The 27,257-nt window shown below is 37.4% G+C and overlaps 1 protein-coding gene across 11 annotated transcripts in view; it reads right to left on the bottom strand.

Annotated features, from left to right (window-relative positions):
• ARHGEF9 (Cdc42 guanine nucleotide exchange factor 9) overlaps positions 1–27,257 on the bottom strand; it is a 165,137-nt gene that overhangs the window by 14,399 nt on the left and 123,481 nt on the right. For all 11 annotated transcript variants that reach the window (XM_010995344.3, XM_064483093.1, XM_064483091.1 and 8 more), the window contains 2 exons: positions 26,189–26,320; positions 8,973–9,216 (listed from right to left, as the gene is read on the bottom strand). In XM_010995344.3, coding sequence (XP_010993646.1) covers positions 8,973–9,216; positions 26,189–26,320 — 376 coding nt within the window. The remainder of the gene's footprint in view (positions 1–8,972; positions 9,217–26,188; positions 26,321–27,257) is intronic.

Genomic DNA, 27,257 nt, shown 5'->3' with positions numbered 1-27,257 from the left:
AAGAGGAAGAAGCAGAGAAATCATTCCCAATTAAATGAAAATGAGAAATCCCCTGAAAGAATGACCAATGAAATAGACATCAATAGCCTACTAGATGAAGATTTCAAAAAAGGAGTGATCAAAGTACTGAAGGAACTAAAAGAGATAGGGTTTAGAGATATAAAATATGTCAAAAATGAAACTGAAGCTATAAAGAAGAGCCAAGTAGAATTGGTAAACTCATTGGCTGAGAAGAGAAATGATCTAAAGGCTGTGCAAAGCAGACTAGACAATGTAGAGGAATGAATTGATGACCTAGAAGAAAGGACAACACAAAGCACCCAATCAGAACAGCTATAAGAAAAACAAATAAAAACAAATGAAAATAGCATAAGGGACCTATGGGATAATATAAAGCATGCCAATCTTCGCATACTAGGGGTCCCAGAAGGGGAAGAAAAAACAAAGGGGATTGGAAAGGTATTGGAAAAAATCATGACTGAAAACTTCCCAAATTAAAGAAGGAATCAGATATCCAAGTATAGAAAGCTCAGAGGGTCCCAAACAGGAAGAACCCAAATAGACCTAAACCAAGACATATCATAATCAAGATAGCCAGAGTCAAGAATAAAGAAATGATCCTAAAGGCAGCAAGAGAAAAGCAGAGTGAGTTACAAAGGAACCCCCATAAGGCTCTCAGCTGATTTCTCTACACAAACACTACAGGCCAGAAGGGAGTGGCAAGATATATTCAAAGCCCTGAATGAGAAAAAAAGATGCAGCCTAGGATACTTTATCCAGCAAGCCTATCCTTTAGAACAGAAGGAGACATAAAGAATTTCACAGACGAGCAAAAGCTACAAGAGATTAGCAACACTAAACTGATGCTAAAAGAAATACTGAAAGGTCTACTCTACATAGAAAAGCAGCAGGATGCTACAGAAATGAGAAACTCACAACTGGAAAGGTGAGAACTCATGAATTACAAATAGAATAAACACGAAATTATAAAAGAAGACATAAAAATCATTGAGAGTGGGAGAAGGAGGCAGGAAAATATAGAATTTTTTTTCTTTCTTTTTAAAATTTTTTGTTCTTGGTAGGATGGGTTTGAGATCATGTTACTATCAGTTTAATAAAAAGTTATAGTAATGGGCTAATAGACTTACTAAAAAGGGTAACCACAAGCCAAAAACTTACAAGGGAGTCACAAAAACTAAATAAAATCCATGATAAAACAAAGGAAAGTTACCAAACCATAAAAGGAAGAAGAAAGGAACAAAGAGGAAATAACAAATCAACTGCAAAGATAAGTTCAAAATGGCAATAAACACACATCTATCATTAATTACTGTAAATGTTAATGGACTAAATGCTCCAGTCAAAAGACACAGAGTGGCAGACTGGATAATAAAGAAAGAACCTTCAATATGCTGCATACAAGAGACCCACTTTAGGGAGAGGGACACATATAGATTAAGAGTGAAAGGGTGGAAAAGGATATTCCATGCAAATGGAAAAGCTAAAAAAGCAGGTGTTGCAGTACTGATTTCAGATAAAATAGACTTTAAAACAAAGGTCATAAAGAAAGATAAAGAAGGACATTTTATAATGATTAAAGCAGTGATACAAGGTGAGGATATTACACTTGTTAATATATATGCACCCAATATAGGAACACCTATGTACATAAAACAATTACTAACAGAGACAAAGGGGGATATTGATGGGAATACAATCATAGTTGGAGATTTTAACACAGCATTAACATCACTAGACAGATCTTCAAGACAGAAAATAAATAAGGCAACAGAGAAATTAAATAATACAATAGAAAAATGAGATTTGGTGGATATTTTCAGAGCATTACACCCCCCCAAAATAGGATATACATTCTTTTCAAGTGCACATGGAACACTTTTTAGGATTGATCATGTACTTGGGCACAGAAGAAACCTCAACAATTTTAAGAAGATAGAAATTATCTCAAGCATCTTTACTGACCACAATGCCATGAAACTAGAAATCAACAACAGAGAAACAAAGGAGAAAAAAAGGAAAGAATGGAGATTAAACAATATGCTATTAAAAAACCAAAGGGTCAATGAGGAAAACAAAGCTGAAATTAAAAAATACCTTGAGACAAATGAAAATGAAAGCACAACCATAGAAAATTTATGGGACACAGCAAAGTTAGTGCTAAGAGGGAAGTTTATAGCGATACAGGCCTTCCTCAAAAAAAGAAGAACAATCTCAAATAAACAATCTAACCCACCAGCTGAAAGCAAAAGAAAAAGCAGAACAAAAAAAAAAAAAAAAAAAAAAAAAAAAAAAAAAAAAACCACCCAAAAGGCAGCAGAAGGAAGGAAATTATAAAGATTATGGAGGAAATAAATACAATAGAGATTAAAAAAAAACCATAGAAAAGATCAATCAAACCAAAAGCTGGTTTTCTGAAAAAGTAAATAAAATCGACAAACCTCTGGCCAAACTCACAAAGAAGAAAAAAGAGAGAGCATAAATTAGCAAAATAAGAAAGGAAAATGGAGAAATAATAACAAGTAAAGTAGAAATACAGAATATCATACGAGAATATTATGAAAAACTAAATGGAAACAAACTGGATAACCTAGAGTAGATGGACAAGTTTCTGGAAACATACTGTCCACCAAGACTGAATCAAGAAGAAACTGACCACTTGAACAAACTGATCACCAGAAATAAAATCAAAAAAGCAATTAAAAACCTCCCTACAAATAAAAGTCCAGGACCAGACGGCTTCACCAGGGAATTCTACCAAACATACAAAGAAGAACTCATATCAGTCCTCAAACTCTTCCAGAAGATTGAAAAGGAGGGAATACTCCCAAACTCATTCTATGAAGCTACCATCACCCTAATACCAAAACCAGGCAAAGACACTACCTAAAAAGAGAATTATAGGCCAATATCACTGATATACATAGATGGCAAAATCCTCACCAAAATATTAGCAAATAGAACCCTACAACACATAAGAAAGATTATACTTCATGACCAACTGGGCTTCATCCCAGGGACACAGGGATGGTTCAACCTATGCAAATCAATCAATGTAACACATCACATCAAGAAGAGAAAGGACAAAAATCACATGATCATCTCAATCGAGGCAGAAAAAGCATTTGATAAAATTCAACACCCATTTATGATAAAAACTCTCACCAAAGAGGGTATACAGGGAACATATCTCAACATCATAAAAGCTATATATGACAAACCTACAGCCAGCATAGTACTCAACAGTGAAAGACTCAAAAGCTTCCCACTAAAATCTGGGACAAGACAAGGATGCTCACTATCACCACTCCTATTCAACATAGTCTTGGAAGTCCTAGCCACAGCAATCAGGCAAGAGAGAGAAAGACAAGGGATCCAAATTGGAAAAGAAGAGGTAAATGTGTCACTATATGCCAATGACATGTTACTATATATAGAAAGCCCTAAAAGGTCCACACAAAAACTACTAGAGCTGATCGAAGAATTCAGCAAGGTAGCAGGTTATTAACGTTAAAAAATCAGCGGCATTTCTTTACACTAATGATGAATCAACAGAAAAAGAAAGTAAAGAAACAATCCCCTTTAAAATAGCACCCAAGGTAATAAAATATCTAGCAACAAATCTAACCAAGGAGGTGAAAGAATTATACACAGAAAACTATAAACCACTGATGAAGGAAGTAAAAGAAGAGTTAAAAAAATGGAAATATATCCCATGCTCTTGGACTCGAAGAATTAATATTGTTAAAATGGTCACACTGCCTAAGGTAATCTACAGATTTAATGCAATCCCTATCAAATTACCCAGGACATATTTCACAGAACTAGAACAAATCATAGTAAAATTTATATGGAACCATCAAAGACCTAGAATTGCCAAAGCATTACTGAAGAGAAAGAAAGAGGCTGGAGGAATAACTCTCCCAGGCTTCAGACAATACGACAGAGCTACAGTCAGCAAGACAGCATGGTATTGGTACAAAAACAAACATATGGACCAATGGAACAGAATAGAGAGCCCAGAATGAACCCACAAACTTTTGGTCAACTAATCTTCGACAAAGGAGGCAAGAATATACAATGGAATAAAGACAGTCTCTTCAGCAAATGGTGTTGGGAATACTGGACAGCAGCATGTAAAGCAATAAGCTAGAACCCTCCCTTACACCATACACGAAAAGAAACTCAAAATGGATCAAAGACTTAAACATAAGACAAAATACAATGAACCTCCTAGAAGAAAATATAGGCAAAACATTATCTGACATACATCTCAAAAATGTTCTCCTAGGACAGTCTACTCAAGCAATAGAAATAAAAGCAAGAATAAACAAATGGGATCTAATGAAACTTACAAGCTTCTGCACAGCAAAGGAAACCATAAGTAAAACAAAAAGACAACCTGTGGAATGGCAGAAAATTTTTGCAAATGAAACTGACAAAGGCTTGATCTCCAGAATATATAAGCAGCTCATATGACTTAATAAGAAACAATCAAACAACCCAATCCAAAAATGGGCAGAAGACCTAAACAAACAATTCTCCCAGGAGGACATACAAATGATCAATAGGCACATGAAAAAATGCTCAATATCACTAATTATCAGAAATGCAAATCACAACTACAATAAGGTATCACCTCACACCAATCAGAATGGCCGTCATTCAAAAATCCACAAATGACAAATGCTGGAGAGGCTGTGGAGAAAGGGGAACCCTCCTACAGTGCTGGTAGGAATGCAGTTTGGTGCAGCCACTGTGGAAAACAGTATGAAGATTCCTCAAAAGACTAGGAATAGACTTACCATATGACCCAGGAATCCCACTCCTGGGCTTATATCCAGAAGGAACCCTACTTCAGGATGACACCTGCACTCCAATGTTCATAGCAGCACTATTTGCAATAGCCAAGACATGGAGATAGCCTAAATGTCCATCAGTGGATGACTGGATAAAGAAGAAGTGGTATATTTATATAATGGAATACTACTCAGCCATAAAAACTGACAACATAATGCCATTTGCAGCAACGTGGTTGCTCCTGGAGAATGTCATTCTAAGTGAAGCAAGCCAGAAAGAGAAAGAAAAATACCATATGATATCGCTCATATGTGGAATCTAAAAAAAAATACAAAAAACACAAACAAAGCATAAATACAAAACAGAAATAGACTCACAGACATAGAATACAAACTTGTGGTTGCCAAGGGGGCAGACGGTTGGAAGGGATAGACTTGGATTTCAAAATTGTAAAATAGATAAACAAGATTATACTTTATAGCACAGGGAAATATATATATAAGATCTTATGGTAGCTTACAGAGAAAAAATGTGACAATGAATATATATATGTTCATATATAACTGAAAAATTGTGCTCTATACTGGAATTTGATACAACATTGTAAAATGATTATAAATCAATAAAAATGTTAAAAAAAGAAATAATTTTACTTTTTCCTTTCTGATTTGGATGCAGTAATTATGTAATTTATTAATTTATTTTTTAACCTAATTGCTTTGGCTAGGACTTCCACTACTATGTTGATTAGAAGTGGTGAACATGGGCATCTTTGTCTTGTTCATGATCTTACAGAAAAAATTTCAACTTTTCCCCCTTAAGCATGATGTTAGCTGTGAACCTTCCATAAACAGCCTTTATTATGTTGAAGTAAATTACTTCTATACCTAGTTTACTGGTAGCTTTTATCATGAGTGTTGAATTTTGTGAAATAATTTTTCTGTATCTATAAAGATGATCATGTGATTTTTATCCTTAATTTTGTTAGCGTGGTATATAATATTAATTGATTTACACATGTTGAACCATTTTGTATCCCAGGGATAAATCCCACTTGGTCAAGGTGTTTTATCTTTTCATTGTAATGCTGAATTCTGTTTTCTGGTATTTTATTTAGGATTTTCCCATGTTATGTTCATTAGGGATTTGGCCTATAGTTTACTTTTCTTGTACTGGAAGGCTTAATATTGTTAATATTCATTCTGACCCAAAGCCATCTACAGATTCAATGCAATCCTATCACAATTCCAATGGCATTTTTTTACAGAAACAGAAAAAATCCCAGAATTCATGTGGAAACACAAAAGATCCATAATAGCTAAAGCAATCTTGAGAGAGAAGAACAAAGCTGGAGACATCACAATTCCTGATTCAAAATATATTACAAAGCTACAGTAAGTAAAACAGTATGGTGCTGGCATAAAGACAGACATACAGACCAATGAAAAAGGACAGGGAGCTCAAAAATGAACCTACACTTGTTTAGTCAACATATCTTTGGCAAAGCTGCCAAGAATACACTACTGGGGAAAGTTGGTTTTTTCAATGAATGGTGTTGTGAAAACTGGATATCCACATGCAAGAGAATGAAACTGAACTTCTACCTTATACCATACATAAGATCAATGCAAAGTGGACTGAAGACTTAAACATATGACTTGAGACTATAAAAATCCTAGAAGAAAACATAGGGAAAACACTTCTTGGCATTGGTCTTGGCTACGATTTCTTCGATATCATACCAAAAGCATAGGCAACAAAGCAAAAGTAGACAAATGGAACAACATCAAACTAAAATGTTTCTGCATAGTGAAGAAAAGAAACAGAATAAAAGGGCAATATATGGAATGAGAGAAAATGTTTGAAAACCATACTTCTGAAAAGGGATTAACTTTCAAAATATATAGGAAATTTCTATACTCAACAGACAACCACCAAATAATTTGATTAAAAAGATGGGCAAAGGACTTACAATAGATGTCCTCAAATAAGACATACAAATGGCTCAACATCACTAATCATCAGGAAAATGTAAATCTAAACGATAATAAGATATCACCTCACTACTGTTTGGATAGACAAGGATGTGGAGAAACTGGACCAAAGTACACTCTCAGGAATTAAAATGCTGTAGCCACTGTGAAAAATAGGGAAGTTCTTGATAAAAATTAAAAATAGAACTACCATATGATCCCACAATCCTACTTCTTGGTATATATCCAATATAATTGAAGTTAGGATCTTGAAGAGATATCTGTTCATTGCAGCATCAGTCCCAATAATTAAGATATGAAAACAACCATAAATGTCTGAGGATGGATAAAGGGATAAATAAAATGTGGTACACAGACACACATATATGTATCTGTATGTATATATATGTGTGTGTGTATATATATACATGTGTATGTGTATATATATGTATATATATATATATAGAGAGAGAGAGAGAGAGACAGACAGACAGACACACAGAGAGAGGGGGAAATATTATTCAGCCCTAAAAAGGAAGGGAATTCTGCCATATGTGACAATATGGATTAATCTGGAGGGCATTATGCTAATTGAAATAATTCAATCACAGAATGACAAATCTTGCATTTGTATGGATATGAGGTATCTAAACTAGTCAAACTCATAGATACAGAGAGTAGAATTGGTGATTCCAGAGGCTGGAGGGAGGGGGAAAGTGGGGAGCTGCTATTCTATAGCTATAAAGTTCCATTTACACCAGATATGAATAAATTCTAGAGATCTGTTGTACAACACTGAACCTATAATTAATATTACTATATTGTGCCCTTCATTAAAACCATAGTGCTGATAGTGTTTTTCCACTTAAAAAAAGCAAGGCTGAGGTCTCCCCTAAGAGAAGAAATTTCACCTCACAACCTCAGCCCTACAAGCCCTATAGATGACAGCTTTGGCCTAAGTCCATGAGTTCGAGCCTGCCCACGATATTCCATTCCTAACTGCCTGCCCCACGGATTTTGGAGTTGCTTAGCCAGGCTTCATGATCACATAAGTCAATATCTTGTAATAGATCTCTTAATAATAATACATCTCCTATTGGTTATGCTTCTCTTGTTGAACCCTGACTGATACAAGCAGTTATAGTTAGATTCTGTATTCTTCATCTGGAGAGTTACTTATGATAAATTACATTTAAAAAAGCAAGTTACAGAGTATTATGTATAGTATAATTTTTCTAAATAAAAATAAAGGCATATATATATATATGTTTATATAAGCATGAGATAAGTATGGAAAAAGGCACACCAAATTAATACTGATTATCTCACACAGCCTAGATGTGACAGAGAAGGGAAAAGAATGCTAAACTTCATTACATTACCATATGTATTTAAATGGTTATTGTGATCATGTATTTATTTGTATTAAAAGTAAAAATTAAAAAACATAAAAATTACAGCAATTCCATAAGATAGTCATAAAAAATAATGATTAAGAATAGTAAATAATTTAGAGAAATGGTAATGATATAATTTTAAGAGAAAAATAAGAATACAAAGTTCTATCTATCTATCATGAAATAGCAGAGGTTAGGGGAGACAGGAATAAAGATTCAGCTAACCTATTTTTTTTAAGACATAGGCCACAAATGTCTTACAGTGAGCCCTATAGCCTATACATACTCTTCAAAAGGAAGCCTGAAGTTTAAGATTGAAAACAGATACTATATACTGGCCTTCATCAGAAGACTTTGTAACCAGACTCTGACTAAAAGTTAGCTGAATCCTATATATTATCAAATCTGCTTACTATAATAATACCAAATCTGCCTTGACTAACTTAACCATTTAACAGAAGATGCTGTCATGTATCTAAGAAGAGAGCTAGGACTTCACTGAGACTACAGAATAGTATGTATAGTGTGCCTGAGGTTTGTTCTCAGTGCAATAGTCTTACCTAGTAATGAGAATGTAGGGGAGACCAACCTGTAACTATCACTTAACATTGACAAATAGAAATTACTGGTATCTACCAAAAAGAACCTAATAATAGAGAACCACCAAAGTGGATTAGGTCAGTTTGCAACACAGATCTTCTCTCTGCCTCTAGAAAATGAAAACTAATTTAAGTCTTCTATATTCTCATAGCCATGTTCTTATTTATCCTCTCAGGTCACTTACCAATTTTTTCATCTTCCTGTACCATTTTCCTCTCTTCTCTGAAAGCCCTGAGCCAGCGTATTTTCTCTTCCAACTTCTTGGCAAAGAATAGATGTATCTCCTCAGTTTCTTTGTTGTGAAGCTTGAAGGCATTCTTCATGCTGACATTAAAGTCATCATCTCTGCCATCTTCAATGTCGACTACCTCATATTTATCCATGTCAATGCGGCCTTTGTAGTACAAGATGTCTCTCCGGATCAGGTCCTAGAAGGCAGGAAGGTAGGAAGAAAGAGAAGGCTTTTTCTCAGAGGTATGTGCAAAGTGGGTAACAGGAGAGTTGGCACATGGGAACAGAAGGATGCTAACATTGCCAGTGTTTTGGAATATCAATGAGGAGTGGTTTGGTCTAAATTTGGGCAGGTTACATTAGTGTATGACACTGACAGGTTGGTTAACTAGATGCTCTTAGAAAAAGCCTATATCCATAGACTTTGTCTCAGGCCCCAGCATCAATCCATGTATGTGTCTGCAACACTGCTGATGGGAAGTAGGAAGCAGTAAACCACACAACCACTTCTAGCTTTCCTCTTCCAAAATATTTGCAAGCCTTCAAGGAGTCTGAAATGAACTGACTGGTTGCCTGAAGGGTACTCAGAAATCCAAGCAGGCCAGTGAGACCTGCATGTCAGAGGAGGGATGAGTGGTAAGGGTAGCTAGGTGGCCACAGGCTGCTGGCTAGGAAGGATTACCTGGGGAGGGTCAAACACTTAGCACTCTGGGGGTTTCTGGAGAAAACCTAGTCTAGCAGAAAAAATGGGAGGTAAAAGTGAATAAGGGCTTCATATATTGACATGGATGAATCTCACAAATCTTACTGTATGAGAAAAATAAAAGTTGTAGTTGGATACAAACAGTATATTGCCTATCTGTTATGATTGTCGTTCTGTTCTTGGGTATACAGAATTGGATTAATCCTAATTCTCAGTCTATGAGACATTCACCATTAGTGAATGCATAATACTCCAATTTATCCATTTACTTACTTATTTTTATTAAATGAAAGATTCTTTAAATTCTAAGCACTTTACAATTTTCTAAAGTTTCACACACATGATTTCATATAATCCCATAATAACCCTTTTGTTAAACCCCTACTCCTATATTGCCCCTCCTCCCTTCCCTCTCCCCACTGTTAACCATTAGTTTGTTTTCTATATCTGAAAGTATGCTTCTTTTTTGTTTTATTCACTAGTTTGCTGTATTTTTGATTCTGCTTATAAGTGATATCATACAGTATTTGTCTTTGTCTGCCTTATTTCAATTAGCATAATGCAATTCAGGTCCATCCATGTTGCTTGCAAATAGCGAGGGTTCATTCTTTTTTATGGCGGAATTGCATTCCATTATATATATAAAACCATATCTTCTTTATCCATTCATCTGTTGATGGACACTTAGGTTGCCTCTATACCTTGGTAACTGTAAATAATGCTGCTATGAATGTTGGGGTGCATGTACCTTTTTGAATTAGTGTTCCTGTTTAGTTTAGTTTTTTTTTTTTTTCAGGTACATGTGCAGGGGGAGAATTGCTGAGTCATATAGTAATTCTATTTTTAGTTTTTGGAGAAAACTTCATACTGTTTTCCACAGTGGCTACACCAATTTACATTCCCATCAACAGTGTAGGAGGGTCCCCTTTTCTCTACATCCTTACCAACATTTGTTATGTATTCTTTTTGAGATAGCCATTCTGACAGCTGAGAGGTGATATCTCATTGTGGTTTTGTATTACTTATTTACCTTTAATGATATATTAAGTTTTGGTGAACCCAATGCCCATTCCAAAATCTACAACCCCAAGGTAATCTCCATATTAAAACACATGCTCATCATTCCCCCGGTTTCTTTTCTACATAGTTTTATCTCACCTATATCTACTATGCTTATATGAGGATTAAAAACATACAAAACAATGTCACATAATGTTTAGGGATACATAAATATGTAGGAAAGTTATGTAAAAATATACAACAATGATACATGGAAACTCAAGAGAGTACAGAGAGGAGAATGGGGACAGGTGAGGAAGAAAGGGAAAGGAAAGGAAGAAGAGAGGGAGAGGGGAAAGACTGTATTTGTAATGAACTACTTCTTAGGTTGGTTAGTGAGTACATGGGTGCTCATTATATTACTTTTATATCTTTTTGAATGTCAAATATTTCTTAAGTTAAAAAAAGAAAAACAGAGGGGGGTCAATGAAATGACCTGTGGGTTTGTGGGATGTAAGGTCTAATAAGTAACCATCTCTTTATGGTCTTTCAGCCCCTCCTCCTCTCAGCACTGCCTGCAGCTTTTCCTGAGAGCACACCTACTGCTGCATGTGGTGTGGCTGAGTCTAGCCAAGGAGGGTATCTCAATGAGCCCTGCTCTGACTGATGTCCTCTATTACCAGCAGGGGCCCTTTCTGGACAACTTTCCCTCCTCTCTGCTTATATTTGGACTTCTAGACAATCTAACAGAGTCAGAAATGTTCATTAATTTTTATTAACATTGTAAGAGTTGGTTAAACTATTCCCATTTTATGGAAAGATATCCCATGCTCTTGGATTGGAAGAATCAGTATCATTAAAATGGCTATACTGCCCAAGGCAATCTACAGATTTAATGAAATCCCTATCAAATTACCCAGGACATATTTCACAGAACTAGAACAAATCATAATAAAATTTATATGGAACCATCAAAGACCTAGAATTCCCAAAGCATTACTGAAGAGAAAGAAAGAGGCTGGAGGAATAACTCTCCCGGAATTCAGACAATACTATAGAGCTACAGTCAGCAAGACAGCATGGTATTGGTACAAAAACAAACATATGGACCAACGGAACAGAATAGAGAGCCCAGAAATGAACCCACAAACTTTTGGTCAACTAATCTTCTACAAAGGAAGCAAGAATATACTATAGAATAAAAACAGTCTCTTCAGCAAATGGTGTTGGGAAAACTGGATAGCAGAATGTAAATCAATGAAGCTAGAACACTCCTTCACTCCAAACACAAATATAAACTCAAAATGGCTTAAATATTTATGTGTAAGACAAGATATAATTCTCCCAGAAGAAAACATAGGCAAAACATTCTCTAACAGAAATTTTAGCAATGTTCTCCTAGCGCGTTCTACACAGGCAATAGAAATAAGAGCAAAAATAAACAAATGGGATCTAATTAAACTTACAAGCTTTTGCACAGCAAAGGAAACCATGAGCAAAACAAAACAACAACCTATGGAATGGGAGAAAATACTTCCAAAGGATGCAACTGACAAAGGCTTAATTTCCAGAATATATAAAAACCTCATACAAATTAATAACAGAAAAACAAACAACCCAATCCAAAAATGGGCAGAAGACCTAAACAAGAAATTCACCAATGAAGACATACAAATGGCCAATAGGCACATGAAAAAATGCTCAATATCACTATTTATCAGAGAAATTCAAATCAAAACTATAATGAGGTTATCACCTCACACCAGTCAGAATGGCCGTCATTCAAAAGTCTATGAATGATAAATGCAATCCCACTCCTGGGCATATATCCAGAGGGAACCTTAATTCAAAAAGATACATGCACTTCAGTGTTAATAACAGCACTATTTACAATAGCCAGGACATAGAAACAACCTAAATGCCCATCAACAGATGACTGGATAAAGAAGTTGTGGTATATTTATACAATGGAATACCAGTCAGCCACAAAGAAAAATAAAATAATGCCATTTGCAGCAACATGGATGGACCTGGAGATCATCATTCTCAGTGAAGTAAGCCAGAAAGAGAGAAAAAAAAATCCATATGATATCACTCATATGTGGAATCTAAAAAAAGAAAAAAAGAAGAAAAAAAGAAGAAAAAAAGGAACTATGAACCCACCTACAAAACAGAAACAGTCTCGTAGACATAGTAAACAATCTTATGGTTATTGGGGAAAGGGGGTGGGAAGGGATAAACATGGGAGTTTAAGATTTACAAATGTTAGCCACTATATATAAAAATAGATTTTAAAAAAGTTTCTTCTGTATAGCATAGGGAACTATCTTCAATACCTTGTAATGACCTTTAATGAAAAAAGAATACGGACATGAATATATGTATGTATATACATGACTGGGACATTGTGCTGTACACCAGAAATTGACACATTATAACTGACTTAATTCAATTAAAAAATGAAAACTATTCCTACTTTACTTAATTGCCTGAAATGCCTCACACTTCTCAGCTGTAAGATGCCTGCAAAGGATTTGCCTTTGGCCACTTACATTCACAGTCCTAACTTCTCAAGCTGAATGGTAAACTAGGCTTTTCGGCAGGGCTGAGGAAGGCTGTCTTTAAGGATTTCTAGCATAGTTCTGTCAATCTCAAAGCCATAGCCTGGGAAACACAGGTATTGATGAATTACTTTGCAAAAAATAACCATCTGATGTTCTTTTTTTTCCTCCCATAATGATGATGCATATAAATAGGCCTGTGAGTACAGATGGGTTCTGATATGTTGGGTGCCCCTGGCATCACGTTTACAAAAGAGGAATAGGTCAGCTGTACAGAGTGGGACAATGTAGCTCCAAGCCTGTTTCAGATCCTTGGATTCATTTTACCATGCTCAAAATGGACAAGCTTGGTCCTGGCCAAAAGAATGGGGTGGCTTCCATGCACTGACTTCCAAAATCCCCTAGAATATTTTGTGAAACACATGCATAAAAAGTGGGCCCTGCCAGGCTAATCTAACTACAAAAGCAGGACAAGCTGAGGAAAATAGATCAATGTAATCTACTTTATCTCAGAAAGGACTGAAACCTGCCTCACAATACATACTAAAAATACACATAGATCTGGACCACACAGCTAATAGGTGGGTGCCTACCTGGCAAGAACATAGGCAGACTCAACCTCCCTCTATTCCTAACTGCAGCCTGCAGCTTCCTTTCCCTCTGAGTTGGTATGTCATAATCATTTTCAGCTTTCAAAACCTTTACTAGTTTCTGGAAATGGAAAGGATGGAAGGGATGTACATGATCTTGGAGCTAAATTAAAAGCTTCAACTGAACCTCCTATTGTCTCTTTAGGTATTTAAGGATAACAAGGAACTAGAGAGAATTCTGCCTTTGTGGTGAGGGAATAGGGCTAGAGAGATGTGTCATTAAAATTCTCCATTTGACTGCTCTTTCTGGCTCCCCAGAGGTTTGAGTGTGAGTTTTCAGGCATCAGATTAGTCATATAGCCAAGTGTTAGGGATGTGATAGGAATGATTAAGAATGACACCACTGTTCGGATAATCCAATCAGAAAGGGTAGCTAAGGCCGCCAAGAAGCATGGAATGGTGAAAACAGCATAAGTTAGAGTCTAAATCTCTGAGTTTGAATCCTAGCTCCTTAGCTTACCAGCTGTGTGGTCTTGAGCAAATGATGTAACCTCTGAGCTGCAATTTTCTCAACTCTAAAACTCGGAGAGTTTGCAAAATTGTTGTAAAGCTCAAATCTAAACAGGCAGTTTCCTGGTCATGAGGACAGCCTTGTCTGACAAACACGGTGCTGAACGTTTTTGCTTCAGGACAGTGTTTCATAGTACTTTAAAGTTCATTTTGATAAGTCTAAAAACCTCATTGCCACCTTGAGTTCATTTAAACTTTACAAATAGGTTAAATATGGTCACTAAAAATAAATCAAAGCAAAATTAACTCTGAATATTTTAAAATTTACACAGCTAACCCAATGTCCCTGGAAATTTCAAACACCTTTTCAGGGCAGGGGTGGTGGTGGTGGTGGGTGGCAAATACCATCTGTTAGTCACTCACTAAAATCACAGCTCTATACTTGGACTCATACTAATATCTCATCCCTGCCCCAAAGATGCCCCCTCCTGTCACAATCCTTTCTGCCTTCAAGGTCAAATCTACACATTCTTCCTCCTCAAAGCAGCCTTCTCTACTTGTACCCTCCAGATCAATTCACTGTGTTTTCCCTTTTCTGAATGCTAGAACCCTTACACAACTGACACAGCTATCACACTAGTGAGTTGTCTTAATTCTGTTTCACAGCTTTTAGTTTTGTCTGCCCATTCAGGCTGTGCCCAGCACTGTGCCTTCCATGGTCTTTCCTCATTTAGGAGTCATCCATGGAAGGACAGCTGATAAAACCTCAAAGGTTGTTCTACTCAGCTTCTACACATGGCAAGGGAACAAAGCCCTCCTGAACCTTAGTTGCCTATGGTCCTATTGGGACCAGGGTGTCCACGTGTCACTTGTTAATGGAGGTCAGAGTGCTTTCATAGGGACATGGTAAATAGGTGCTCACTACAGTTGCTTCTTGGGTCATCACAAGTTCCCTGTCTAAATGGGATTGTTTCTGCTAGGATGACAGATTTCCTTCTTATCCTTTATACTCATCCAAGTTAGAGGAGATTAAGGGAGTTAGTGCTTCTCTAATGGGGCCCTGGCAGTCTGCAGATAAGCACTTGGGCCCTGGCCCTAGCTGTGGCTCCAGCAAGGAGCCCTGTCCCTGACATTACATGATTGAAACAGCTAGTAACTGTTTGAATTTGGCCTCACTAGATATTCATAGGGTTTAGTAAAACACTGCAGGGCATTTTGTATAAATGACAGATGCTGCAATCTGGGGAATGCAACTGTTCAGGATTGCAGCTTGCCTCACTTGCTTGTCAGTAAGGTCCTCTCTACTTCTTTAGAGGGTACTCTGGCTACTCACCCCTAGCCTGGACAACCCTAGTTTCTGCTCCAGATCCTGGGGAAGGCACATGGGGCTGGGACTAGAATTATTTTTCTCATTATTGTATTCCCGCATCTAGACTACACTAGAGTACATAGTTAAAAATAGCAAAATAATAACAACGGCAACAGTGAACACCTACACAACATATATTATGCTACATATATTATTCTAATTGCTTTGCATTTCCCCTCAATTTATTGAGGCTTAATTGACAAAAACTAAAAATATTAAAGGTATACAATGTGATTTTGTTTGTTTGTTTTGCATATACATATTTTTATTGAAATATAGTCAGTTTACAGTGTTGTGCTGGTTTCTGGTATACAGCATAATGCTTCAGTCATACATGAAAATACATATATTTGTTTTCATATTCTTTTTCACCATAAGTTGCTATAAGATACTGAATATGGTTCCCTGTGCTATACAGTATAATCTTGTTGTTTATCTATTTTATATATATATTAGTTAGTATCTGCAAATCTTGAACTCCCAGTTTATCTCTTCCCACCCTCTTCCCCCACCTCCCTGGTAACCATGTTTGTTTTCTGTTCTGAGTCTCTTTCTGTTTTGTAAATAAGTTCATTTGACTTTTTTTTTTTTTTTTTTTAGATTCCACATATGAGTGATATCATATGGTATTTTTCTTTCTCTTTCTGGCTTACTTCACTGAGAATGACAATCACCAGATCCATCCATGTTGCTGCAAATGGCATTATTTTATTTTTTATGGCTGAGTAGTATTCCATTGTATAAATATACTACAGCTTCTTTATCCAGTCATCTGTCAATGGACATTTATGTTGTTTCCATGTCTTGGCTATTGCAAACAGTGCTGCTATGAACATTGGTGTGCAGGTGTCTTTTTGAATTAGGGTTCCTTCTGGATATATGCCCAGGAGTGGGATTACTGGGTCATATGGGAAGTCTATTTCTAGCTTTTTAAGGAATCTCCATACTGTTTTCCACAGTGGCTGCACCAAACTGTATTCCACCAAAAGTGTAGGAGGGTTCCTTTTCTTCACATCCTCTCCAGCATTTTATTGTTTGTGGAATTTTGAATGATGGTCATTCTGACTGGTGTGAGGTGATACCTCACTGTAGTTTTGATTTGCATTTCTCTGATAATTAGTGATATTGAGCATTTTTTCATGAGCCTATTGGTCATTCATATTTCTTCATTGGAGAATTGCTTATTTAGGAAGGATTTCTGCCCATTTTTGGATTGGGTTGTTTGTTTTTTTCTTGTTAAGCCATATGAGCCATTTATATATTCTGGAAATCAAGGCTTTGTCAGTTTCATCTTTTGCAAATATTTTCTCCCATTCCGTAAGTTGTCATTTTGTTTTGCTTATAGTTTCCTTTGTTGTGCAAAAGCTTATAAGTTTAATTAGTTCCTGTTTGCTTATTTTTGCTTTTATTTCTATTTCTTAGGTAGACTGCTCTAGGAGAACATTACTGAGATGTAGTTGAGATAATGTTTTGCCTATGTTTTCTTCTAGGAGGTTTATTGTGTCCTGTCTTATGTTTAAGTCCTTAACCCAGTTTGAATTTTACAGATGATAAAGGGGAGGTGCAGAGCCACTGTGGAAACCAGTATGGAGATTCCTTAAAAGACTAGGAATAGACTTACCATATGACCCAGGAATCCCGCTCCTGGGCATACATCCAGAAGGAACCCTACTTCAAAATGACACCTGCACCCCAATGTTCATAGCAGCACTATTTACAATAGCCAAAACATGGAAACAGCCTAAATGTCCATCAACAGATGACTGGATAAAGAAGATATGGTATATTTATACAATGGAATACTACTCAGCCATAAAAACTGACAACATAACGCCATTTGCAGCAACATGGATGCTCCTGGAGAATGTCATTCTAAGTGAAGTAAGCCAGAAAGAGAAATAAAAATACCATATGAGATCGCTTATATGTGGAATCTAAAAACAAACAAACAAACAAACAAACAAAACAGAAATACAAAACAGAAATAGACTCACAGACATAGAATATAAACTTGTGGTTGCCAAGGGGGTGGGGGTGGGAAGAGATAGACTGGGATTTCAAAGTTGTAGAATAAATAAATAAGATTATACTGTATAGCACAGGGAAATATATACAAGATCTTATGGTAGCTCACAGAGAGAAAAATGGGACAATGAATATATATATGTTCATGTGTAACTGAAAAATTGTGCTTTACACTGGAATTTGACACAACATTGTAAAATGACTATAAATCAATAAACAATGTTAAAAAAATAGTGGAGGTGCAGAAAGTGAAAAGTCATTTGCTTGAAATCATATAGCTAAGTAAGTACTGGAACTAATAAGCCCCAAACTGTCTGACCACATAGTTTATGCTTTATCTACTGCTCCACATTTCTTCTATCTGCAAGGAAACTGTGGGGAAATCTAAGTGCCAGGCTGAAATTCTGATATTCTATGTCTAGTTTAATACTCCCATCAACTAGACTGGTTACTGGCAAGATAGAAACTGGGTTTTATGTGACATGACTTGCTCTTAGGAAATCAATGTGAAGTCCCTGTCACTAAATCTCCTTCTAATTTTTTAGAATTTTTTTCTCTGTTTAATAATCTATTACAGAATTCGACAAGCTCAATGGCGATAATGACATAGAGGTTACCTCTTTTTTCTTCTTTCTTTAAACAGATCTTTGGAAATCATTGATACTGTCTTAGCATTTTTAAAAACTAACTTTGACTCTTCTAGGATCCATGAAACTAATCTCTGTCTTACCTACTAAACATCCTATCACATATAAAATGTTACATATTATCTAGCCATTTGCTAGGGGCCCAGGTTTCCTCCTTTTAAAATATGAGCTTATCAGAAACCTTAATGTAGCCACATTTGATTACTTAGCTTCCTTATCCCCTTACTTCCCTGTACTGTGCTTTTGGGTGTCCTTTTTAACTCTGTGCCTGAGTTGAGTGCCTTACTCACCTAGCCCTAGTCCTGGCCCTTCTCCTTTCTTTTGTTTGTAGATTTCCTTTGTCAAAGGAATGTTCACCTCCAGGAAGCTTTGTCCATTTCTTCCACTTTTAGCTCAAGAAGAGAGTCTTTTATAGTAATGGCACGAGGTCCCTTAACAACTCTCCAGACAAAAGGTTTTGTCTCTTTCTATACCTTCTTTTGGCCCCATGTTCATTTCTCAAAAGTTTACTCCCTACTTGCAGAACAGAAAGGCCTACTGTAGGTACCAAATATAAATCCTCAACCATAGCCTCAAGAAAAACATCAGATATAGTTTTAATAGCCTCTGAGATATCAGAGTCAAGAAAGCCCAGATATGTGGAGTTAGTGGTCTTTATACTCCAGACTGTGGGCTAGCTTTGCTGTGGAAGAAGAGCCCATGGTTCTTGCTAGAACAAGAAGGCTCCCATTGGAGGAAAGCTATGCCTGCTTCAAGGTTTCCCTTGTTTTCAGTCAATCCTTTTGTCTGCTTCCCCCATCCTACCAGCCTGGCTGGCATGAACCCCCAGCCCTGCCTTGAATTCTGATTTCTCCTTAAACACTGGCTCCTACTAGCTGTCCTGGAGTTGATTCATCATTCCATTTTAGTCTTCCACTGTCCCCCTAGAATAAGCAGCTCTTTGCAGGAAACCACCCTCAGCAAGAAATTCCCTTTCTTGTTACTTTAGCAAAGCTATATTTTAACTAACTAAACCAGGAGCTCCTATGCTCTACTCATCTCTGGCCCAAGTACACATTTCAAATCTTTTGATCACACAATACCTTGACTACTGTTGGTTCTTTCCTTTGATCAAAGAAATAGAAGTGAAGAATAAGTAGCAGATGACCAGCTCTCTTCTCTAACTTCCCCTTCAGTAATCTCATGAACAAACTGTGTGAACAAGACAGCACCTAAAGAAAGATCATAAGAAGTCGACAAGCCTGCACACAGTGGGGGATGGTGATGACTCTGACTCCCTAGCTAAATGATTAACTGAGATTACTTCCCTTTTTCCCTTTAAAAACTTTCATGGATGAGCAGAATCTTCAGAGATGATTTTGGGGGGACATTGAGTCCACCATCTCCCCAGACGGCTAACATTCTGATTAAAAGCAATTTTCCTTTCTACCAACAACTGTCACTCAGGTATTGATTTTCAAGTGGTGAGAAGCTGGACCTGAGTTTGGTAACAGATTTTGGTGCCCAATGTGGAGATGTGCTCTCATGGCATCTACTTCCTCCAGGCTTCTGGGAGTAAGGCCACCAGCTAAGGCAATGCACCAGGACAGTCGCCACAAGCCAGCTATTCATGGCTAGCTGGCCTTGGAAGGGAAATTTTTGGAGATCCCTTAGCAGCTGCAGAAACCAATTATTTCTAGGAATCTCCTCATCTTTTCCCTCCCAATACGGTGCCTTTTCCCTTTGGGTTGATGGAAATGGAAACTTGTACCTTTGTGAGTTGACAGGCTCTAGGACTGGGTAAGTCCACTGGAGCTAGCACCAGCCAGAATCCCTTTTGTGGTCTGTCCCAGATCGCAGCCATTTGACCCCAACAAGCATCAGTCCATTATGTTAAGGAAGTGTTCAAATGAGACTTTGAATTAGTCTCTCCTGGGCTTAGGGAGAATTTCAGCTTGTGACCAGCCAGCTTGATTTATGTATTTGTGTTTTGTGTCTGCCTTTTGTCTTTTGAAATGGGAAATATTTTAGTTATGAGACTAGCTCAGAAGAGAAAGATAGTATTTTATTACAACATTGTGTGGCCACAATATTCTTTAGACTCCAGAGAAAAAAATGGTTAAGACGAAACTCTTTTGAAACTCCAAAACTGTTTTTGTTTGTTTGTTTGTTTGTTTATGCAGTTTGGTAAAACCATCTCTTTAAAATTCTGATCCTGACAGAAGGGTCTTTCAGGGAGAACTTGTTTTCCCCCCCTTCCTGTGCCTTTGAGATGTAAATGACCTACCTGGGCCTCTCAGGAGCTTATCTAATCAAACTGTGATCCTTGAGACTGAAGAAAAAAGAGCAAAAATGTCATTTGTAAACTCAAACTGCTGGAAAGTATCCCTCAGATTTTATCAAGGACAAATACAAATCTTAAAAGTCTTTTCCACAAATAATAAGCCTTAGCTATCTGAGCAAGCAAAATTAATTTATTCCAACTGTTATTTATAAACTAAGTTTATACTGTAATACCTAATTCATAACAATGTTTTTAAAGTAAAGCTATTAGATCTCTAGTTTTGTCTGTTTATATGTCGTGTACATATTATACATATGAGATGTCTCTACCTCTGGAAAATATTACCAAAATTAAACTTATAAAAGAGCTTTATTTAACTCATTTAAAAGTAAGTGCTTACAAACTAAGTATTTCTAAATATGAAAGAAAGAAGCCAAGATGAGTTTCAGTTTGATGTGAACTAGGAACTATTCAATATTAAGTTAATAACTGGTATTAAAGTTAGTTTACATTTGTTGATCTATTTAATATAGACGTGTCTTTAGAGTCATCAATATTAGGTATAATGTTTTTATTGTACATAGGTTTAATAGAAGTCAAATAAGATCTTCTTATAGCTGTTGCAAATTTGCCAGCAAGAAAAATAACTTGGTGTGATGAAATTCTTATAAGAAAGTTGAATGCAAATGAGATAAGAACTTTTGGGTGAACTACTTACAAATAATATTTCAGGAGCATCTATTTGAACATGAGCTCTCCAGATATTTGGTAACTTGAAATTTTAGAGTTATGCTAAATTGAGTTAAGTGATAGAAGTTTACTGAATAGTAGGTCATTCCTAAATAAAATAAGATATTGAAATAGTAATTACTGAATATTGGTTTCCCTTTACAGAGAAACTAAAGGTGTTCAGAAGGTGCTGATGATGAATATAAAAATGCTAATGTAAAAGACAGTTCATAATTGCTTAATTTTTAGTTTTCACTAGAAATTAAGGATTTAAGAGTTGAGGATTATAATTTAAATATGCAATTAAAGCTACCAAAAATAATAAATTATACCTTTGTAAGTAGAATTGAAGCATTTTTCCTCTCTACCTGATCTCTCCAGAAACTGGAGACACATGTTCCCAGCAGACTTATAAGTAAATAAGGAAGGCCACATCTTAATAGGTGCAAACATCTCAAGGTATTTTGGGGACCTTAAAAAGAGAGGAACTCATTCAAATTTGTAAAATGAAATCTGTGACTAGCCCATGGTATGGCTTTCCTAAAGGCCTTTTAAAAAGTTTCATCTAAGATTCCTTATGAAAAGTTCCAGCACAGCCATAAAAGAGCCTATATAATCAATTAACCAGATTCACTTTGCAAAAAAAAAAAACTAAGCTTAATGTGTCTATTTTTGGTAAAAAAATTAGGGTAATTTTAGAGAGAAAAAGACTATGTTTTAATGGACATTAATTTCTAGTTTTGTTAACTAGGGTCACTATTTACTGCCTAAGACTCACTCCCCAGATGATGGCTCTTTGTTGCTTTGTTATATTACAGTAAAGTTGGGATAATCTAACTTTGTTTCTGAGGCTTATCACAGCGGTCTACCCTTGGATAAAATCAGATGCCACATGACCTGCAGCCAGGGAACTATACTGGAAGAAGCATCATTTAAAGGACTGCCTCCAACCTAAATAAAATGACCCTTATCAGGTACTGTTAACCAGCTCATGTGCAATGAAACTAAATAAAATTGACTTGGATTCATATCTTCCACTTGAGAAGGGCCTCTACATTGGACTGGCCTGTCAAGGGGGCTGCTGACCTCAAATGACGTTCACACCAGAACAAGAAGAGAAAACAACAGTGGTGGGTAGCTGACTCAGGAGTCTGGACCAGGCCTATAAGACCTATCATACTAATCTAATTGAACTGTTTACCAAATGTTTGTCTATCAACACTGAAAGTTACTGTTTTACTTTTAACTGCACTGTTGCCCCCAGTATTTAGGATATGAAAAGAATTCTCTAATGGAGTTGTCACAGAGTATAACTACTCATGATATATAACACTGCTTACTTTAAGTCTATTGCTAAAAGCGCATGTACAATACTTACGTAACAATTGGGTATGTAAGTGATAAAATGTATGGCCTATAAAGTGTTTCCCCATTAACATACCTCTGAGCCTATTTATGATATCTAACTAGTTTGCTTCCAATGTGGATAACTAGGCAAATATAAAGGAGGCCTAGCACAGAGAGACAGAATCTGAACCTGGGGCAGGAGCCATCAACCAAGCGTTGAGGGACAGATATTTTGATTGTCAATGCTTTCTATTGAAATATTTGCAATCAAATGGGGAAATGATGGAAGAATCTGCACATATTGAGGTATGGGGAAGTCATTCCTATTCATATATGGTTTAACTTAAACTTTACTGACCAAAGTGAACTGTTTTGTGGCCTTTTGGACATGCATTGTACATCTACTTTGGCCACTGAGGAAAGAAATGCATTTGAAACTAAGAATGGAGTAGCTATGGTTTAGACATCCAAGGTAAAACTAGGCGGTCACTGTGGATGTGATTTCATATATGTTCCTGTATTGCAGAGAACTTCAATTTTCTAAGCTGTGTCAAGACTCAGACACTGCCAACAATTCTCAAAGCAGTGTCTGCTGGTGAAACTGAGCAGGACCCTGTGCATTCCTCTGTCAAGTTTACGATTAACAGCTCTATCCAAAACATTACTCCTTTTCATGTTCTGAACCTGCTCCTCCTCATAACTGAGATGTATCAAACAAAAGGGGGGACTGGAATCAAGTAGAACTCTGTGGGACCCCCAAGTAAAAAGGCCCTCCATGTCTCCTGCCTCTTGTTTGTAGATAAGCTGAAATCTCCCAGAGTCACAAAAGAGCAGGCTCAAGAAGTTAGTGATTAGGACAACAAAGCCACAGACTCAGTGTCTGATGCACATTCCTGAGTAGTTTTACAGGTACTATAACTGCCACCAGAGGAAAAAAGCTAACTGCATGATGACCAGACTGCAGCCATGAAATAAGCTGCTCCATCTTGAGCAATACTGAATCTAAGGCTAGCACAATTCTAAGAACTGGCCTTAAGAGAATGGGATTAATACTATTGCTCATAATAATCTATATTTTTGTGGGTATCAAAATAACTATAGGTTGCTCTGCCCATGTATGTAAACAGGCAACTAAATTTTTCAACAAAGAGATGCTTCAACTCCATGTTGGTATCTTTCACCCTAAGACTTTTTTTCAGCATAAAGCAGTTATAGAAGTCAGACTTTTACCCATAATCCCATAGAAATGGAATTATACTTGAAAGGGGGTGGATTTATAAAGCAGCTCTTTGCAGGAAACCACCCTCAGTAGGAAACCCCTTTTCTTGTCACTTTAGCAAAGCTACACTGTAACTAACTTTTAAATCAGGGGGCCCCATGCTCATTCATCTCTGGTCCAAGCACACTTTTCAAATCTTTTGATCACACGATACCTTGCCTAACCTGTTGATTTTTCCATAGATCAAAGAAAGAATAAGTAATTAACAGATGATCAGATTTCTTCCCTAGCTTCCCCTTCAGTAATCTCATGAACAAACTGTGTGAACAAGATAGCATCTAAAGAAAGATCACAAGTCAACAAGCCTGCACGCAGTGGGGGATGGCAATGACTCTGACCCCCTAGCTCAGTGATTAACTGAGATTACTTCCTCTTCTTCCTTTAAAACTTTCATAGCAGAACAGAATCTTCAGAGATGGTGTTGGGGGAACACTGAATTCACCATCTCCCCAGATCACCAGCATTCTGATTAAAAACAAATTTCCTTTCTACCAACACTTGCATCTTGGGTATAATTTTTGAGCAGTGAGCAACCAGACCTGAGTTTGGTAACACTAGCTCCTGAACTAATCCCTCTGTTCATCTTGTTTCTTCCATTTATTCCTAGCCTTTGACTCACCATTTTGTGTCCTGGTTCCTGGCCCTGTCTACTATAACTACTGCTTCCTACAGCCGAGTTTCACATTTTACTTAAAGTAATCTTAGCCTTGGCTGAAAGATGCCCAAATTAACAAGAGTCTGAGTGATGGGTGACCACAAAATAAACTAGCTTCCTAATAGTTTTGCTATATCTCCCTAGGACTGGTTGTTCTGAGTGTAAACATGCTTCAAGGGGAAGAAGTGGCACATGACAATTGGTGACACGGCAGATATGCTGAAAATTTCCTTGGCTACCTAAACTAACCCTCAAAAATCCTGCCTCCTGATTTGATGGAAGTCTAAGGAAGAGTTAGGGGAGCTTATAAGAGGCCTGGGTGTTTGGCTAAGTTCTAGATTCATAAAAGTTCTCTCTACCAGGGTCAGCTCTAGACCAAGGTAGTAATTATCTCTGTTAACTAGCCAGCTATTGGTTCCAGAACTGGCATTTAAAGCTTAGCCGCAAACACTGAGACAGCATGACTCAAAACTCAATTTCTTCCCTCAATCCACTGTCAAAGGCAAATGGACAAAGATTTAAACAAATGTGTGATTCATGTCCTAGGTTGGAAAAGATGGAAAAGGTTTAATCTGGTGTTTTATGACTTGGTTCCCTTTCAGGGGCATTTGCTACTGGGTAAGAAAGAGAAGAAAGGGACTGGATTATGTAGAAAGAGCCAAAAGTAGGGTGGTGAATTTAAAAAGCTACTCTAAGCATTCTTTGGTTTTTCCCTCCTCTTTTACTTTCTCTAGTCCCAAATTCATCCCAGCCAGTCCCTGGAGCCAAAAGTGATCTGAACTCCCTATCCTAAGGGAGGAGATAAAGGGAACAGTATCTTGTCAGGAGGAATCAGGCTGAGAACATATGCCATCCTCCTACTTGCCAAGGAGAAGATACCAAGAAAACAACACTCATCTGAGTCAGGCAGGGGTTTATCACAAGAGCAAGACTTTTCAAATGGATTATAGGTAAGGAAGGGTAAAGAAGAGCACAGTTGAGAGTTACTGGGATGTGAAGTGTACCTTGAATAGGAAATGGGTAGGGGAACAAGGAAAACTCCTATATCACAAATGTACCTACCTGCAAGGGTAAGGTAGGAGGTCCCTTGTTGGTTCCTAGGGCATTAAGGAGCCAGATGGCCAGAGCCATTAGAGTAGAAATGGGGGGAGGTACTCAGTGAAGCCACTGTTCACCAATTGGAGTAGAAATATTTCAATATTTTTTAACAACTGCTGCAAACCAACAGGCTATCAGCTGTGGGTAGAAGAGAGTGAGAAGGGCAGGAGGGTAAAGGGTAAAAAAGATACCAAGACAAAATTTACCAATTTTCAGAGTTTCACTGCCAATAAGTCAGCCATACTAGTGATCCTGATATGGAATTGCTGCCCATCTCTTGTCTATTTTTAACCCAGCAGGGTTAGCCCATTTCACTGGGAGCTGGGGGTGATGGATAGGGAGGATCTGGTGTACCCTGAGATGCCCATCTCAGGGAAGAAAGGGGTGGGGTTACCTTCTTGCAGAGGACCATCTGGTGGTCAAACAGGAAGAAGACCCGCTGCTGGTTGCGGCCGTAGGGCTGGTAGATCCAGGCCATCTCCCCAGTGTAGATCAGCTCCGAGCTCCTGTCTAGGATGTCCTCACCCTGGGAAGGACATGTGATAGTGAGAGGCAGCCAAGCAGGAGGGATGGCCCTGTCACTTGCCTGGAGGCACCTAGGTCTGGGCATAGGCTGGGACAGGAAGAGGACAGAAAGGGCCTGGTGGAAAAAAAAAAAAGATGAAGGGACCCCTGGAAATCCCTGAAAGGCTTCATGAGCTAGAAAAATCCATACTATTGTTTACCCTGAGGTCTAGTGAGCCTTACTATCCAGGACTGCTACAGTCCCTCTATGCCAGTTGCTCTCTGGCCCCAGAGGCACTAGCTACCATGAGGTTCAGTATCAGTGTCTGTCTCTCTCTCATTCTCCCTCTTTTTCTCTATGAATCTCTCTTTCCACTCTAATTTTTCATCCAGTTCTAGTCTTTAGTCTCTTTCTTGTACCTGAAGAGTAAACCTCAGAAGGTTATAGAAGTCTCTTTGCTTCCCAAGCAAGTAAACCCAGACAGGGGAGGAAAAGGAAGAGATGATGATTGAGGGAGAGAAATAGAAACCATTCATCCTCTTAATAATAATTTTTCTTCTTTTCTCAGTTCATTAAAATCTATTGATTGAATTAGAAACTTTATCAACACATGCTTCCTGGGTCTGTTATCCACAGAGCCTGAACAACTTGCTTATCCTCGTTGCTACATAGAATCAAACACAGACACATACAAAAAAACCCCACCAAGACACCTAACTCCCAGCTAATTCTATTCTACAGAGTTTCCAAGGGCCTCTTCTTTATGGTAACTCTGATAGGTCAGAGATAAGTGGGAGGTGTATGTCAGATGTCAAGCCAGACTTGGTCCTATTCTCAAGGAGCTTACATATCAGGGGAGGAATCTAATCTAAATATGCTCAGAACTCATGGAACACAAGGCAAGCCATGGGGACAAAGAGCAGTGACCGTTCTGACTTAGGAGAATTAGTATTTACTG

Source organism: Camelus dromedarius, chromosome X (assembly GCF_036321535.1).
Source record: "Camelus dromedarius isolate mCamDro1 chromosome X, mCamDro1.pat, whole genome shotgun sequence".
NCBI classification, from domain to species: Eukaryota; Metazoa; Chordata; class Mammalia; order Artiodactyla; family Camelidae; genus Camelus; species Camelus dromedarius.
Note: the sequence above shows the minus strand (reverse complement) of the source record. Positions and strands in the feature narration are given on the sequence as shown.